Source organism: Neolamprologus brichardi, chromosome 13 (genome assembly GCF_056152115.1).
Source record: "Neolamprologus brichardi isolate AB-2024 chromosome 13, ASM5615211v1, whole genome shotgun sequence".
NCBI lineage: Eukaryota > Metazoa > Chordata > Actinopteri > Cichliformes > Cichlidae > Neolamprologus > Neolamprologus brichardi.
The window spans coordinates 673,232-688,446 of NC_142116.1; the positions used below are offsets into that span (position 1 = coordinate 673,232).

At 48.3% G+C, this 15,215-nt stretch overlaps 1 protein-coding gene across 1 annotated transcript; it reads right to left on the reverse strand.

Moving 5' to 3' along the window:
- Positions 1 to 1,201: 1,201 nt before the first annotated feature.
- On the reverse strand, positions 1,202 to 15,143 carry LOC102783960 (glutamate dehydrogenase, mitochondrial-like). Its single transcript, XM_087849909.1, has 13 exons — positions 14,313 to 15,143; positions 10,969 to 11,049; positions 10,829 to 10,884; positions 9,438 to 9,501; positions 9,152 to 9,246; positions 7,642 to 7,821; positions 6,270 to 6,407; positions 5,974 to 6,111; positions 5,218 to 5,298; positions 4,994 to 5,117; positions 4,826 to 4,917; positions 4,682 to 4,744; positions 1,202 to 2,993 (listed from the first exon to the last, which is right to left on the reverse strand). Exons 1-13 carry the CDS (start codon positions 14,716 to 14,718, stop codon positions 2,874 to 2,876), a joined length of 1,638 nt encoding a protein of 545 aa, XP_087706035.1. The 5' UTR covers positions 14,719 to 15,143; the 3' UTR covers positions 1,202 to 2,873.
- Between the last annotated feature and the right edge of the window lie 72 nt (positions 15,144 to 15,215).

A 15,215-nucleotide genomic window follows, 5' to 3' on the forward strand; every position in this document is an offset into this window, starting at 1 on the left:
CGTGCGTGCGTGTGTGTCTGTGTGTGTGTGTGTCTGTGCGCGCGCGTGTGTGTGTGTGTGTGTGTGTGTGTGTGTGATTGCACTCAGGTGTTATCACGTTCACAGCACTGTGGCATGAGCTGAGCCGGCCTGTGCAGGTCAGTCGGGAAAGTACCCTCTTGTGTATCTATGAAATCCCTGATTCGTCATCGCTCATCAGCTCAGGCTGAAAACGGCGTGGAGGGAGGTGCACGCTGTTTCCCGCTCTCCACCTGGATCATGAATCCAGGTAAACGTCTCAGGTGTTTCTGCACCTGCAGCGAGTGCTGACGTCATGCTCAGCCGATGAACCAATCAGATTCTGTCTTCAGCTCGTTCTTCAGACCCGTGTCCATCCTTCAGATAGTTTTTCTGTACTTCAGCAGGTAAACTTTATCAGACAACACTGTCAGGACCATGAACAGCAGCCAGTGATGCAACACTGCCACCTTCAGGTCCAGCTGTGAGACGCCACCTGCACGTCCACATGTCAGTCACAGCAGGGAGCAGAGGCCGTGCTGCGACAGCGCCCCCTGCTGGCTCCTCTGCAGCACTCCTTACATTTTACGACCCAACGTCACCATTTATTGACTTTTGGTGGTCAGAGTGACTCATTCTTCCTCTTCTGCATCACAAAGTTGATTTAATATTTATTGTTTGTTTATCAGCATGTAAACAAACAAACGTCTGTAACGAGCCAACATGTGCACACGAGCTCACTCCAGTGTGTGACGACCAGCTCTACACATCAAACACTTTGATAACATCGTCAAAGGAGCTTGGAAAGAAAAGCGTCTGGACTTCTTTAAGTTACTTGAAGACGTTTCACCTTCATCCGAGAAGCTTCTTCAGTTCTAAGGTCAAATGGTGGAGAGTCCCAGATTTAAGCCTAGTGGGAGTTTCCCCCCACAGAGGGACAAAAGGACCCCTGATGATCCTCTAATCACATGAGCCAAGGTGTGAAACTTGTCGGATGAAGGTGAAACGTCTTCAAGCAACTTAAAGAAGTCCAGACGCTTTTCTTTATAAGCTCCTTTGACTACGATGACCTGGATGACTGAGAACCTTCAGACTCGTTGATAACGTTGTTTTCTTATCAACCTGCAGGTTTGCCTCACAGCACTCGCTCCATCCAGCTTTTCAAAATGATTTGGCAACATGACAAAAACAACTGGAAACAAAACAAACTTCAGAGATTTTATTTTGACACCAATACAAATGAAACTTTTGCATTTTTTAAATGATTATTTTCCAACTGGACCTGCGGCCAGACCGGACCCTGCACCTCTTTGGTTCCTAAATATAAATCGTATTTGCACTGAAACAAACACTGTCAGCTGGAGACTGAACAATAAAGCTTGATTTAAAAAACGAATCGCATTCAGGCGTCACTTTGTTTGGATTTTATTTCTCTTTAACGTAAAAACTCCACAGAAGGAACAAGTGTTTGACCCCGAGAGGCAAGGCTGCCAGGGGGCGCTGTGACGGCGAGCTCGCAGGGAACCGTCTGTGTTTGCATAGTTTGTAGTTTCCACAGCAGGTTTCTGATTTTTCAGACATTTCAAAGAAGAAGAAACAACTTTTGGTCATTATCAGGAAATAAAAACTAAAGCTGGAATGAATCAGACGTCTTGACTGAACGGCACTTTATCGGCGCAGATTTCCCCTCATTTAACAAAAACGAACTTTTGTGAAACTTCAAATTTTTGAATAAATTTTGTTTTTTATGTGCAAAGTGAAAAAAACTTTCTGCAGCTAAAGAGGAAATCTTCTAAATTAATCTACAGATTTCAGTGAAAAATAAATCTCGTCTCTTTGGTTGAGTTTTTCCTGACTGAATGTTTTGGGTCTCGAGCTCCGGCGGCTGGACCGATGATGAAGTTTTCTCTGCTGTAAACGTCGGCGTTCAATTGGACATTTTTAAATTTCATGATGGCTGTAAACTTATTGCTCTTAATAAAGTGACTGTGGGCAGAAGAACATTAAAGCGACAGTCCTGAGGCACATGCGCACGGCGTCACAGTAGAAGAAGAAAAGCACGACACATGGTCAGAAGTATGTGGACACCCACAACGAACTGATCTGGGATCAGTGTTTGCAGCAGCAGACGTTCCCTCCACGATACGAACCGGGCCGTTAACGGAGCATCAGCCTGAGGGAGGCGACCTACAGACCACTGTCACTCGTCCAGAGTTCAGCCTCGCTTCAAGTTTTTAACCTTTCGACAGATAGAAAACGATTCATTTAATCCTGAATTTATAATCTGTGTGATCTGTGACAGCACCGATCCCAGCGTTCCCACAGAGCGCCGTCACTTTCCCACATTTACAGACATGTCCCGCAGCACGTCTCCAGGTTTATTCAGTGATTGCACCTGTTTCTAATCATCCGTGTTAAACCGACACGTCAGCTCAGTTTGTTCATGATTCAACCAGAAAACATTAATAAAACAATAAAAAAAACAAATATTCTGTTTTTTCCTGAAGCTCGTTTCATGACTCGTCAGCTCGAGGCTTTCAGGACCGCGACGATCCAGAGAAAGGAAGCATTTCATCTGAAAGGCTCCGCCCACATCATCTGTGGCGTGTCCACATACTTTTGGCCAGTGAGCTCAGATAATTTGTCATTTCCGTGCAGGAAGCAGCGATTCAGGTAAGCGACCGCGGCGTTAAAGCTGCCGACCGCAAGTTTCTTTGGTTTTTTAAAGTTTAAATTCAAAGAAGGACACAGACATGAGGAGGAGGAGGAGGAGGAGCAGCGACTGCACCAAGACGAAGCATCCCAGAGAAATTCAGACACACGTGGAAACTAAACTCAGGTAGGACAGACAGACGGACAGGTGGATGGAGGCGGGTCTATGTGATGATGAGGCCGGCCTCGCGGTAAACCTTGAACACCTTCTCGATGGCGTTGACGTACGCCGCCGTCCGCAGGTCCAAACCCAGGTCGTACTTGTTGGCTGTTCTCATGATTTGCTGCATCGGAGAAGAAGAGACAGGAAGTGACTCAAACACGTTTGTTTCATGAAATCAAACATTACAGACTTTTATCAGCGAGCACGCGACGCATTGATTCATCTGTTATTAACCCTTTAAAGCCGGTCGGAGCAGCACGCTCTGTTTTGCGTAACTATTTTTAAATCCCGGTAGCTCTGCAACCACGTGAGCTAGCGCAATAATTTTTTTTGCATATGAAACCGGAGGAGTTGTACTTACATCTTATGCCATCAGCTTGTCCTCGGTCACAGTTTCCTTCCACATATAACTTTGCAAAAACTGCATAAAAAGCACTTGCAGCAACAAAAACATAATATTCCAGAAACACGCTTTGCTGATCCGATCAGCTGTTTGTAACACTTCCTACGTCCATCAGCGCGAACTATCGCATGTCCGCCATGACCTGCCCGAAACAGGAAGTGACGTCATTTTCGCGGAAATGTAGTTTTTTTACCATCAGAGCCTCATGAGCCTATACTGGTGTTTTTAAAAGTTATGTTTGACTTTATGACTTTCTGTGTGGTTTCTGGGATGCTTAGGACTCATATTGCACTGCTGGAAATAGTTTGTTTTGATGCATATGCTGCTTTTTTGCAAATTTGCACTATAATATTTATTTTCGTTTTTCCTGCAGTGTATAAAAATTGGTGTATTTCAAAAATAAAACTATGAAGACACTCAAAATAAATTTCCTGTGGTGGGAAACTATTTTGTGCAACTTTTTTGTATTTACAGTTTTGAGGGATAAGCCTCTTAAATTTCTCTAACTAGAAATATATGTTAAAAAACAAAAACGATTTTCAATTTTTTTGTAGTTTATTGCACTTTTTTGCAATTTATGTAATTACTATGCACTTAATGCAGACATATTATTAAAATCTGGGCTATAATGGTTGTATTGATGTATAGCAACTTGAAATGCTCCCAAAAATGGCTCCACAGCATGTAAACATATAATATAAGCTCTGGTGGACTTGGTTCTGTGGTAGGTCTTAAAGGGTTAATAAAGCATCCGTGTGTTTCTCAGGGTGTGGATTTATAATAAACCCGACACTGCGTTTAAACTGTGTTGTCTCGTGTCATAAATGATACATCAGGAGCTCCTGGCGATGTGCTCGCTTCCCTTTCCCCCCTCGGTGGGAGGAAGCGTGTAGCGGCTAACGCTCGCCTGCTTCGTTTTGTCACGTTCAGATTTGTTCAGCAGGAAGCGCGGGAGAAATCTGTCGTTCCAAAGATTTCATTTGCTTCGACAGTTGAAACGACGAAAGTTGCAGCTTCTGTTTAACTTTTGTGTCACTGTAGAAACGAACCAACAAAATCAGGTCGGGGTCACGCCCTTCGGGGGAGGTGTGGCCTCTGAGGGCGCTAATATAATAAATAAAACTACACGTACATCTGCATTTACTCTGACGTACTCTTCATAACAGTCAGCTTATAATCCAGGTGTTTGCAGATGTGAAAGTTTAACCTTTGGGTCGTCTGATCACCGCGTGAAACCAAAACTGGGATGAAGTCGCTCATCATCATCGTGTATATTTAACACGCATCTTTATCTCCGGTCCACATCGACTGTGACAATAACGATTCTGTCATCACCTGCGTTATCATTTATTTGGTCGCGGTGACGTTGTAGGACTTCCTGCGTGCTGCAGGTTTGGCGTGCTTACCCGGGCAGAGCGCTCCATGGTGTAGGCCAGACCCGAGTGAACGATGTCCTTCTCAGACGCTCCCTGAAACCACAGAGCGGAGCTTACACACCTGAGGAAGAGGAGGAGACAGTACTCGAGTACTACGAGTATGTGTGTACTCACGGCGATCCGAGCCTGGAACTCAGAGGTGGGGACGACGGGGACGGCGCCGCCGTGTTTGCCGAACTTCCTCTCCAGACTCTCCTGGACCGACACTGCAGGGAGACGAGAGCGTTACTGACAACGATCGGAGCGTTGGTGCGAGGCTTCCTGACGGACGCTCAGACTCACTCAGCAGGTGATAGTTGGAGTTTCGCTCGTATTTGAAGGTCAGTCGCCCGTAACTGACGTGGTTCAGGTTCTTCAACCACTCGAAGTAGGAAACCGTCACACCGCCAGCGTTCAGGTACATGTCCTGACCCACGAGAGCAGAAGAGAGGGGATAACAGACGTCTCGTTTACTTCAGTCTGAGACGAATTAACCTTTGACAAAGGTCACGAGCGTTCGCACTGACCGGGATCACCAGGATGTTTCTCTCCAGGAAGATCCGGTCAGCTTCAGGTGTAGTCGGCCCGTTGGCTCCCTCTGCGATGATCTGAAGGTGCCACAGACTCCAGGTCAGTTTACTGATGGAAACCCACAAACGTTTCCCAGGACGGACATTTTTAGTGCCATTTATTTAGATATGAATTTATCTGAGATGTTTACGGCTTCCAGCCTCTGGACCGGCACCGTTCCTCATGTGTGCACGAGACAGCGGTATACAGGGGTGCATGTGGAGTTCCTCAGGGCTCCATCATTGGCCCCATCACACTGTGATGAATCTTATATTTTAATATAACATTCATCACAGCGTTCATCTCCAGCTTTAAGGATGTTTCCCAAACAGTCAGAAAATCCAACAATGACTATTTTTAAATCAAACGTCTTGTTTCCTCAACTTCTGTTTGTTTCTCTTTATAATTTTCTGCGTTTTGCACTTTTTAAAGGTTTTTATTTATTTTTATTTGTAGGTTTTATTTATGTAAAGCACTTTTTTCTCTTCACATCTGAGAACATTCACTCCTTTAAATTCATACATACGCAGTATATTTATAATCTACTAAACCTTATTTTCTGTATAAGTTTGTGGGTTTTTTCCTTCTATGATTTTGTTTTCCTGCCAGTGCCGTTATTCCCGAGAATCTGAATAATTAGACTGAACTAAATATTGCGTGCACGAGTTATCGTCGCACGTAAACGTGATGAGCTGATCTGGTAACCGTGGCACCTTGGCCTTGATCTTGTGGGCGTTGCTTTTGGTCAGCTGTTTCTCGCTGGCGGCGGGGACCAGGATGTCGCAGTCGGCCTCGAGGATGCTTCCTTCGTATGGCGTCGCGTCAGGGAAACCCACGATGGTCCCGTTGGCCTGGAAACGACAAACCGTTCAAACTGATGAAGACAGCAGCTGCTTCACACGAAACAAACCAAAAAACCAAAAATGACACAATAAAACTGGACTGTTTACACTGCAGTGACACAGTGCTGCCAGCAGGTGGCACACTGCTCCTGTTTCTGTGAACCCACCAGTTTGTAGTCCTCCAGCTCTTTGGGGTTGATGCCGTCGGGGTTCCAGATGCTTCCGTCCAATTCTCCGACTCCGACGCACCTCGCTCCGAAGCGGTGAAGGTAGCGCATGGAGTGAAGCCCCACGTTACCGAAGCCCTGCAGGCGGAGCAGAGGGCGCATTAACCAGGCGTCTGCCTCACGGTCACAAATCACACAGCGTTCTCCTGAATAGGAAACTGCACATTTTTATGTCGAGTTATTAGAAGCCGGGTCAGCCATTAGGTGGACAGACACAGCACTGGTTTATACTGGGCACCAGCACTGTATGGGTGGAAAAATAACTCAGATTGTGTGACAGTGGCTGCATTACTGTGGCGAGGACACTCATCCATCTCTGTCCAAGTCATTGAGGGAAATGTTCCAGTGTGTTCAACCAAAGTCAGAGCCAGAAGATAAAAACAGGAAACACGCTCACAAAACTTCAGGAAAAAGCTGATAGCTTCAGTTTGCCCTCTGACCTCACGTGGTCCTGAGGCAGTGACGTAGAGGAGCGCCACCTTCAGGGGTAAACCCGGAGGTGCGTCTGTAATCTGACTGAAGTCCTCGGCGGTTGTTCTGTGACTTTTGTGGCGGAGTTTTTGCAGCAGCAGATCCTGTGTTCACGACGTCGCTGCATCTGCTCAGGTCTGTTTTCAGTCAGCGTTGTCTCCTCGTGGTCCTTCTGCGTCTCAGTCGCTGGATGATTTACCCAAACACCATCAGCACAGAGTCTGGGCGGAGCCTCCTCCCTGCTCTCCACCAACACTTGTGCTGAACGCCATGAAGGGCATCCTGAGGTTTCTTTGTTGCGGTCGCCTGTTGATTAAATGAAAACATGCGGCTGGACATGAGTCAGCTGAGGAGGGAAGGATGGAAGAAGTGACGAGGAGGAAGTTTCTCTCATTTGTTGTTCATAAATGGATCCAGACGGAGCCGTCTGCTCTCATACTGTAAATAAAAGATGGACACGGACAGCGTCTGAGGTGAAGATGCTGCAGTGTGATGTAAATCATCCACAGCCGAGTCAGTGTGGTCAGAGCAGGCAGCCACATGCACATCTGCACGTTGCCTCATGTTCGCCGTCTGATGATGAGAGCTACATCACTCGGACCCAAACAGATGAGGAAACGTCACTTCGGCTCAATCTGCTCATCATTTATAACGTGAGCAACACTTCTTCACATCGGCCCACTCCCACTGACGCCCCTCAGCTCTTCTGTGAGAACTCTACACGGAGGTTTCGGGCTCGTGGTCATCGTGCTGCGTTCACTGTTCATCCTGCTTTCAAACGAAGTGTGAGAAACTCGTCAGAACGCTGCAGACGTTCTGTTGTGACGACGGCGGAGCGTACCTGGATGACGAAGGTCTTGTCCTGGAACCCGGGGTACATCCCGAGCTGGCTCATGTATGACGCCTCGTTGATGAAGTTCTCGATGCCGTGGAAGACTCCCCGGCCGGTGGCGGAGATGCGGCCGTGAATTCCTCCCTGACTGATGGGCTTCCCGGTGACGCAGGCGTGGGCGTTGATGTCCTGAACATGGACGACACGCCGAGGGGTCAAAAACAAAAACAACAGCCTGATTCTGAAAGAACACATGAAATGCTCTCGTGACCGTTTTTACAAACACGTGTAGGGGTGGGTCGTATATACGGTAGAAACGATATAAATCTGGCCAACGGTCGAGATTTTGACTATACCGCTCTACCACGATAGCGCATGTTGATGGTGTCATCAAGCTGCGCCTGTTTCTGCTTGAAAGCATGGCAGCAGCTGCAGCAATAACATCTGCAAATTATGGCGACAGTCACAGCAAAGAGACGAAGCACTTTTGAAATATGGGGAAAGCCGAAAACTGCGCTTCCTCCACTTCCCTATCATTGATTCATTAATGCTGAATTCTCTCACAGCGGCTCTGTTCCCATGCAGCAGTATATGAATGACTAACCTCGTATTGTGGATGAATCAGTTGTTCTCCTGACTGAAGTTTGGCCCGTTTACAGCATCCTGCCATGTGATTACATTTGTCCCTGACCACCAGAATCCCTCACGTTAACTTTTATCAGTGGAGAAAAGTTAGCGTTCATCCTTCAGCTTCACTGTGTTTACGCTAACATAGCTGTGTCGCTAGCAATCACGTAGCTCATCATTAAATAGCAGCTAGTCCAACTTCAGTAACCCTGCAAACATCACTGCTGTTTAGTTTTCTGTCTTCATTTATGTTGGAAGTGATAACAGAGCTGTACGTTTGAATTAGTTTCAGAAATCTCTCAGTCAGAACATGCTATATCCTGTTTAGGTGGAAGCTAGCGAGCTAACTTCCTGCTAACTTCTAACTCCGTTAAATGTAATAAATCTTGTTTTCATGGATGTTAAACTTCATAAATAACCTGATAAAGCAGCAACACTGATCGTTTTATTAAAGATGAAAGAATTTAGTTTTTAACTCTCTGTGTTCGTTTGACTTTGGGACCTGAAGCGATGGAGTTTAGGACCCAGATGACTCCGCCAGGCTCCTGACTCCAACAACCCATCGGGCGGTGCGGCTTCGTAGCTCAGCAAAGTCAGACTGAAACATTTTTGACTGAGCGCCGTGTAGCACAGAGAATCTGTTCGAGGTCAGTAAGCACAACCAGAGTTCATACTTAAGGCACACGTCGATTTTTGAGGAAATTAAAGGATTTTAAGTCCTTATAGTGTGTAAAATACGTTATAAAGAAGAACAGAATATATCGTGATATATATCGTTACCGCACATGATTCAAATTATACCGCCATATGGATTTTAGGCCACATCGCCCAGGCCTAACGTGTAGTCATACGCATTTGGACGTCACGTCTTTTTTGCTGGGTCAGTACTCACAGTGTGTCCCATGACGGTGGCGAAGGTGTCGGCGATCCAGGACATCTCGCGCTCCCCGGTGCTCATATCCGGAGCAGGAACGTCGATGCCGGGTCCTGCAAGAGCGCATCGGTTCAGGGAGGACGCGAAGTGAAAATTAGCCCACGTCAGCTGACGCTGTCTGAACTTCCTGTCAGTAAGATTTAAGCCACTCTGCAGCCCACCTGCTGCTCTAACTGCTGCTCTGAGAGCCGCACCACCTTCAGTGGAGCTGACAGGTGTGACATCGCTGTGTGACATCACTCACCGATGAAGCCCTTCTTGGCGAGCTCGATGGTAAACCTTCGGGTTATCTTCTCCAGCTCGTCGTCCTGAAAACAATTTAAAAAAATACACATTTTTATTTTGATTTCACCTTTCAGCTGCTGGCTGGAGGACACACCCCAGTCTGACCCCGTTAATCTCAGCAGGCACTTATAGGACAGCACGAGTGCACGCCCACATCTGTCTGCTCTGTGTCTGACGAGGGAAACCAAAGAGCAGCAACTGGACCATGAAGGAAAGCCCCCACTTCCACAAGCTACGTGTTGCAGTGTGATCAAAGGGAAACGCTTGGCGTGATTCTTGTGATCCTCCACTTTATTTTTCCATTGCGGCATTTTGTAGGCGGTCCCTGAGCGCTGTGGTCACGGCGGGTTTGAGTGAAAATGAGCCCGAGGAAGCTTCTGCTGATGTTCTGGTTCCTCACGGGTTTGTCACGATTGGTCGTCGCCGCGAGTGGCAGTTTTAAACCAGACACAGGATCCGTGTCTCCAGGGGGGTTGAACCAGCAACCTTCAGGCGAACAACAGCAGGAACCATTAAGAGGCCCTCGGGCATCCTGGAGTTTATTTCTTATGTAACCATGAAAGTGAAGCGATGCAAACATCCGTATGTTACAGTAAATATGGCGTCCTGTAACTGCGCTTTCATTTTTATTTAAACGATCATTCTGTCTTTAAACAAAGAAGAAAACACGATAAGCAAAACGAACTCGTGTGTTTTTTCTTGTGGTAGAAATCAAACGCACCCTCTTCCTCTGCAGCGACGACTTTCACGCCCGCAGGTTGAAACTCACTCCTGCAAGTCTGACCTAGCACTCAGCAGGACAACAGCTCTACTTTTAACATTTCATCATGTCTGTCTGTCCACTTCCTGTATTTCTCTCATATCAAGAGGTCAGAGGTCAGCAGTCCTCCCAGATATGCTCGTGTCAGCTGATCGATGTTTTCCAGCAGAGAAAGCAGCAAAGACCGAAGGTCGAGCAAACATTTAGAGAGGGAGGGGGTGACAGAGGGCCCTGAAATCAATGTGGGGAGAAAGTCACGAGTCATCACGTTTCAGAGTGAATCCCGGCGTCTCTCTGCCAGCTGATGGCTCAGCGTTTCCGCTCAGGTCGGAAAGTTTACTGTAAAACAGCAGACGGCTGCTCCGTCTACAGTCGTGGAGCCATTACAAACAAGCTGATGAGCGGCGCCGACTGCAGCATCGTGGGAAATTCGCACACTCGCGCTTCGTTCACTTACCACAAGACGTTAGGTTTCCATGGCAACACAATCGCCCCAATATTTAGTTTAGTTTGAGGCCGAGCGCTGATCAAGAAATAAAACCACAAGGGTCACCGAGGAGGGCCGGCTGGCGTGGAAGCGTCACACTTACCGAGTAGTTCTTCGGGTTGATCTTCACGCCGGCTTTGGCTCCACCAAAAGGCACATCTGGAAACAAAGTCACTTTAGTTCACAAGACAACAAGCGGCAGAGTCACTCAAACACAGCAGACGGGGTTCAGCGTGCTCTCACCTACGACGGCACATTTGTAGGTCATCAGCGAGGCCAGAGCTTTCACCTCGTCCACAGACACCTCTGTGCTGTAACGGATACCTGCAGCAGACACACGGCGTTATTTCATGAGACTTTCAGTGGTTAAAGTTCTGCCAGCCCACCTGCACTACCTGCTTTGCCCACCAGGAGGCCTCTGCCCACATCTGGAAGTGTGTTTGAGCTTTAAGGTGGACGAGCAGCTATGTGAACATTTATAAAGGCGGCCTGAGCCGCTGAGGCGAGCAGCATGGAAAATAAAACGGTCAGAAAGTGGAGGGAGGTCAGCGTGGAAGTGGGCCAGCAGCTCTCACGCATCACTGCAAACACAGGCTGCAGGGACAAAATGGCTGCGCTTGGAGGCGAGTGGGAAGGAAAACAAAAACACACGGAGGCAGGTTGAAGTGTGAAAGCAGCGGCGGGAGGAAGTGACAACATGATGGATGAGGAGACAAAAGCAGAGAAGGAAGATGGTGAAGGGAGAAATGCAGAAGTGAGAAGGACGGCGTGGAGGAGGAAGCAGAGAAACTCGTGTGACTCAGAGTGGGCGTGGCCGCCTTGCCTCAGACACGCTGCTTTATAGGAAAACAACCACACCCTGGTCTCTTTGTTCGCACACAACACTGGATGTGATGAGTAAAAGCTGTAAGCTGGACTCGCTGAAAGGCCTGCAGACACACAGCTGACGAGTCACGGGAAAGACTGCTGTGACCAAACCATCAGCACACCACAACTCCCAGTCTACTGATTCAAACACGCCTGTGGCTCGTACAGCGCCTCTTCTCTACCGTCACCAAAGCTCTTTGGGACAAATAAATAGAAATAAAATGAACCCTCTGTCATCCAGCAATCAACTCCAACTGCAGACTGTATATCAAAGATGGACAATGCCATCATAAAGGCCACTGTGGAGTGGAGTTACCAGCGAATGACTGTGAACAGGAAGAAAAAGCCTTTTGTATTCACCCTCAATCACTGATGAGCAGGAGTGAATTACATATAAGATTAATAACCCAAAGCTCGTATAGAATCTGGGCGATCGTGGCTGAGTTGGTAGTTTGTCTTGTAATCGGAAGGTTGTCGGTTCGAGCTCGTTGTGTCCTTGAGCAAGACACTTCACCTACCGCCTACTGGTGACGGCCAGAGGGGCCGATGGCGTGATATGGCAGCCTCGCCTCTGTCAGTGCGCCCCAGGGCAGCTGTGGCTACAACTGTAGCTGCCTCCACCAGTGTGTGAATGTGAGAGTGAATGAATAGTGGCATTGTAAAGCGCTTTGAGGGTCTCGAAAAGCGCTTTATAAATGCAATCCATCATTATTATTATTATTACAAATATCATTAATGACGTCAGGTTAAAACGTCTGTGAGGAGCGTTTGCAGCATCTTGTTGAATCGTGAAGACTTGAATATCAGCAAGATGTGCATAATAAAGTGTCCGGAGACTGTATGTTAATCACTTCCATCATGTGAGTGAATTTGAAACATAAGTTTAACTGATTAAATTATGTGCCGAAGCGGCAGCCGTGAATAAATCCTGAGTGATTCATCTGACTCTGTGATTTCAGAGCGAAGCAGCATCATGTGATCCTTCAGGTTCCTGCGAGTCTTCGGGGAGCTGCAGGAACTCTGAGGACAGTTAAAGGTGGAGGCGTCCATGACGACAGCTGAGGCGGGTGTGAAAAAGCTCTGAGCTGATTGGACAGCTCAGGTCTGTTTGTTTGGTGGTTCAGGTCACATGAACGCATTAAACAGGATCTCTGTGTTCTCGTAAACCGTCTAACTACAATCTACCTGAGGGGAACATTTCCTAATAATCACTTCCCTCCTTTCTATGAACTTCTGTCCAAGCTCCGCCCCCCTGGAGGCTGCTGACTGCTTGCGGTCGTTTACTCGGCTGGATTTTTTCCAGGAAACCTTCACTGGGCCGCTCGAGGCTCAAACATGCACCAATTTGTCAGCAGAAACATGAGCCGAGTAATCCTGTAATAGCAGGAAAAGCTCAGGCCTGTGTGTGATCGGAGCCAGCAGGCACGGCCTCACAGTGGAAACCCCAGTCAAACCAGTGTTTCCACTGTGAGGCTGGGAGCTCAGAGCAGGACAGTTGTCCAGCACACAGGAGGAAACTGGTCTTTAGTGTCAGTGTGGGTGGATTAAGGTGCAGCTCAGGCAATAACCTGACACCCCGCCAGCGTCATGAGCTGACATGTTAAAGAGTGAGTGCGGCTCAGGCTAAGGTGTGTCACAGCACGTCTGCATTCAAAGCAGCTTCAAATCCTCTGCTGTGCCATCGTATCTGTTCAAGTCTCCTAACGTGGGCTTTCGTGCTCCGAATAAACCGAGCATTTCGTTCACGACACCTCCACCTGTCAGACCCATGTGACCCCGTCTGCTGGCCCTCAGCACGTTTGTGCAGTGTGAACATCTGGACGCTCTCTCCACATGTGCTGCAGAGTCTGAACCTCAGACCAAACATCAGAGTGATGGCACAGAGCTCAGAACAAAAACACGGCGCCCTGAGCACCCATCAGGACGCTCCGTGCGCTCGAACCGGACTGACAACATTCCTGGCTGAGGCGGAAACATCAGCACCAGGAGACAACGCTCCTTTCAGCATGTACATGCACGTCACACACACACTAATCCTGTCCAGCAGCTTTTGCAGTCAGAACTGTGACCTGCAGCAGGCGGTGGACCCGCTACAGGCCAGCCACCCCGGTACAAGCCAGGAGCAGAAGCCTCCAGCAGGGAGCAGGGCCACAACCCACAGGGCTCATGGCTCAGCAAGCCCCAGACATGCACACACGCCTCACTCTCACCCACCCCAGCTCTTATACTACAGCTTTTTTACAGTGCAATATTTGCATTATTGTTCATTGCAGTTTGCTTGACGACGTTATTGGTTTAACCAGCTATCTCTGAACCTTTACCTCAACCATCTGATGTTATTAAAGCTGTGTTTCAGGTTCACACAGGAAATCCCAGCTCTGGGGATAAATGCACATTAATTATTGAGAGGAGAGTAAAATCCTAAAGTGGCTGTCTCGGGCTGGTGTGAATAACATTTCCTGCACATCTGATTTTAGTTTCTTTGCGCATGCACAATGTGGTTTTAGCTGGTTAAAAGACGGGAGTCTAGTTTTAAATCAAAGTAAAAGCACAAAAATCTAGTCTGTCTGAATCTGGATCAGGCTGCTTTCAAACCCTTTACATTCATTTTTCATGTGGGTTCAAATCGCGTCACGCCGGCTCTGCGTGAACGTCGCTTCACGTTGTTCAGTGAAACTTTTTTCCGCGGTGCTAACAGGGGCCGGGCGCGGGAGACTCACCTCCCTTGCAGGGCGTGCGGTGCTGGCTGTGCTGAGCCCGGTAGCCCTCGATCACCTCCCACTCCCCGCTGTCTCTCTTGATGGGGAAGCTGACGCTCAGGACGTGGTTGCACGGCTTGATGATCCGCAGGATCCCGCGGACCCGGCTCCTCTTCTGCTCGGGAGTCTCTCGAGTCTTCAGGTCTTCCACCAGCTTGTCCTCCACGATAGCGGCGCCCTTATCGAAGAAGCCCTCCACCATAGTGAAGAAGTTCGGGTCGTCGGCCGGATCCACGGCCTGGCTGTAGCCGCGGTGCCGCAGCAGGTACGCGGACGCCGGCAGAACAGAGTCAGCAGCGGCGGGGCACCCCGAGGCCAGGACGCCGCCCGCTCCCCGGGTGAGTAGCTCTCCGAAGTACCGGTACATTTTCACGGTTTGTAGAAGTTCGCCGTCCCAGGGAGGTGAGACGAGACCGCGGGGAAGACGAGGAAATGGAGCCGCGTAAACACAGAGCTGTACCGCAGCGGCGGCTCCTCCTTCCCGCCGCCCCTTCCTGTCAAGCTACACCGCCGCGTGCGGCGCCGGGCAAGACGCGCACGTGCGGCTCAATTTCATATACAAAACCCCGCACGAGACTGTAACGGCAGCGCCGGGAAGGAGGCACGTAGCTTAGCTTATCGTTAGCTTTTGGCAACACCCGGAAAAGTTGTTTAAACTGAACAACTTATTAAATAAAGTGCAGAGAAGCACACGGAGAGGACCAAATACCGCTCTAAAACAGAAGCATCCACCCAAAAATGGACATTTTGACGGTATTTAACACGTTTAGAGTTAATTTGTGGCGGTTTAAGCTAGCATCGCCACAGTTTTGCATATCCGGTCGTCTGGACTCAACTTTCCAAATAAAAGCCCAACGTTCACTG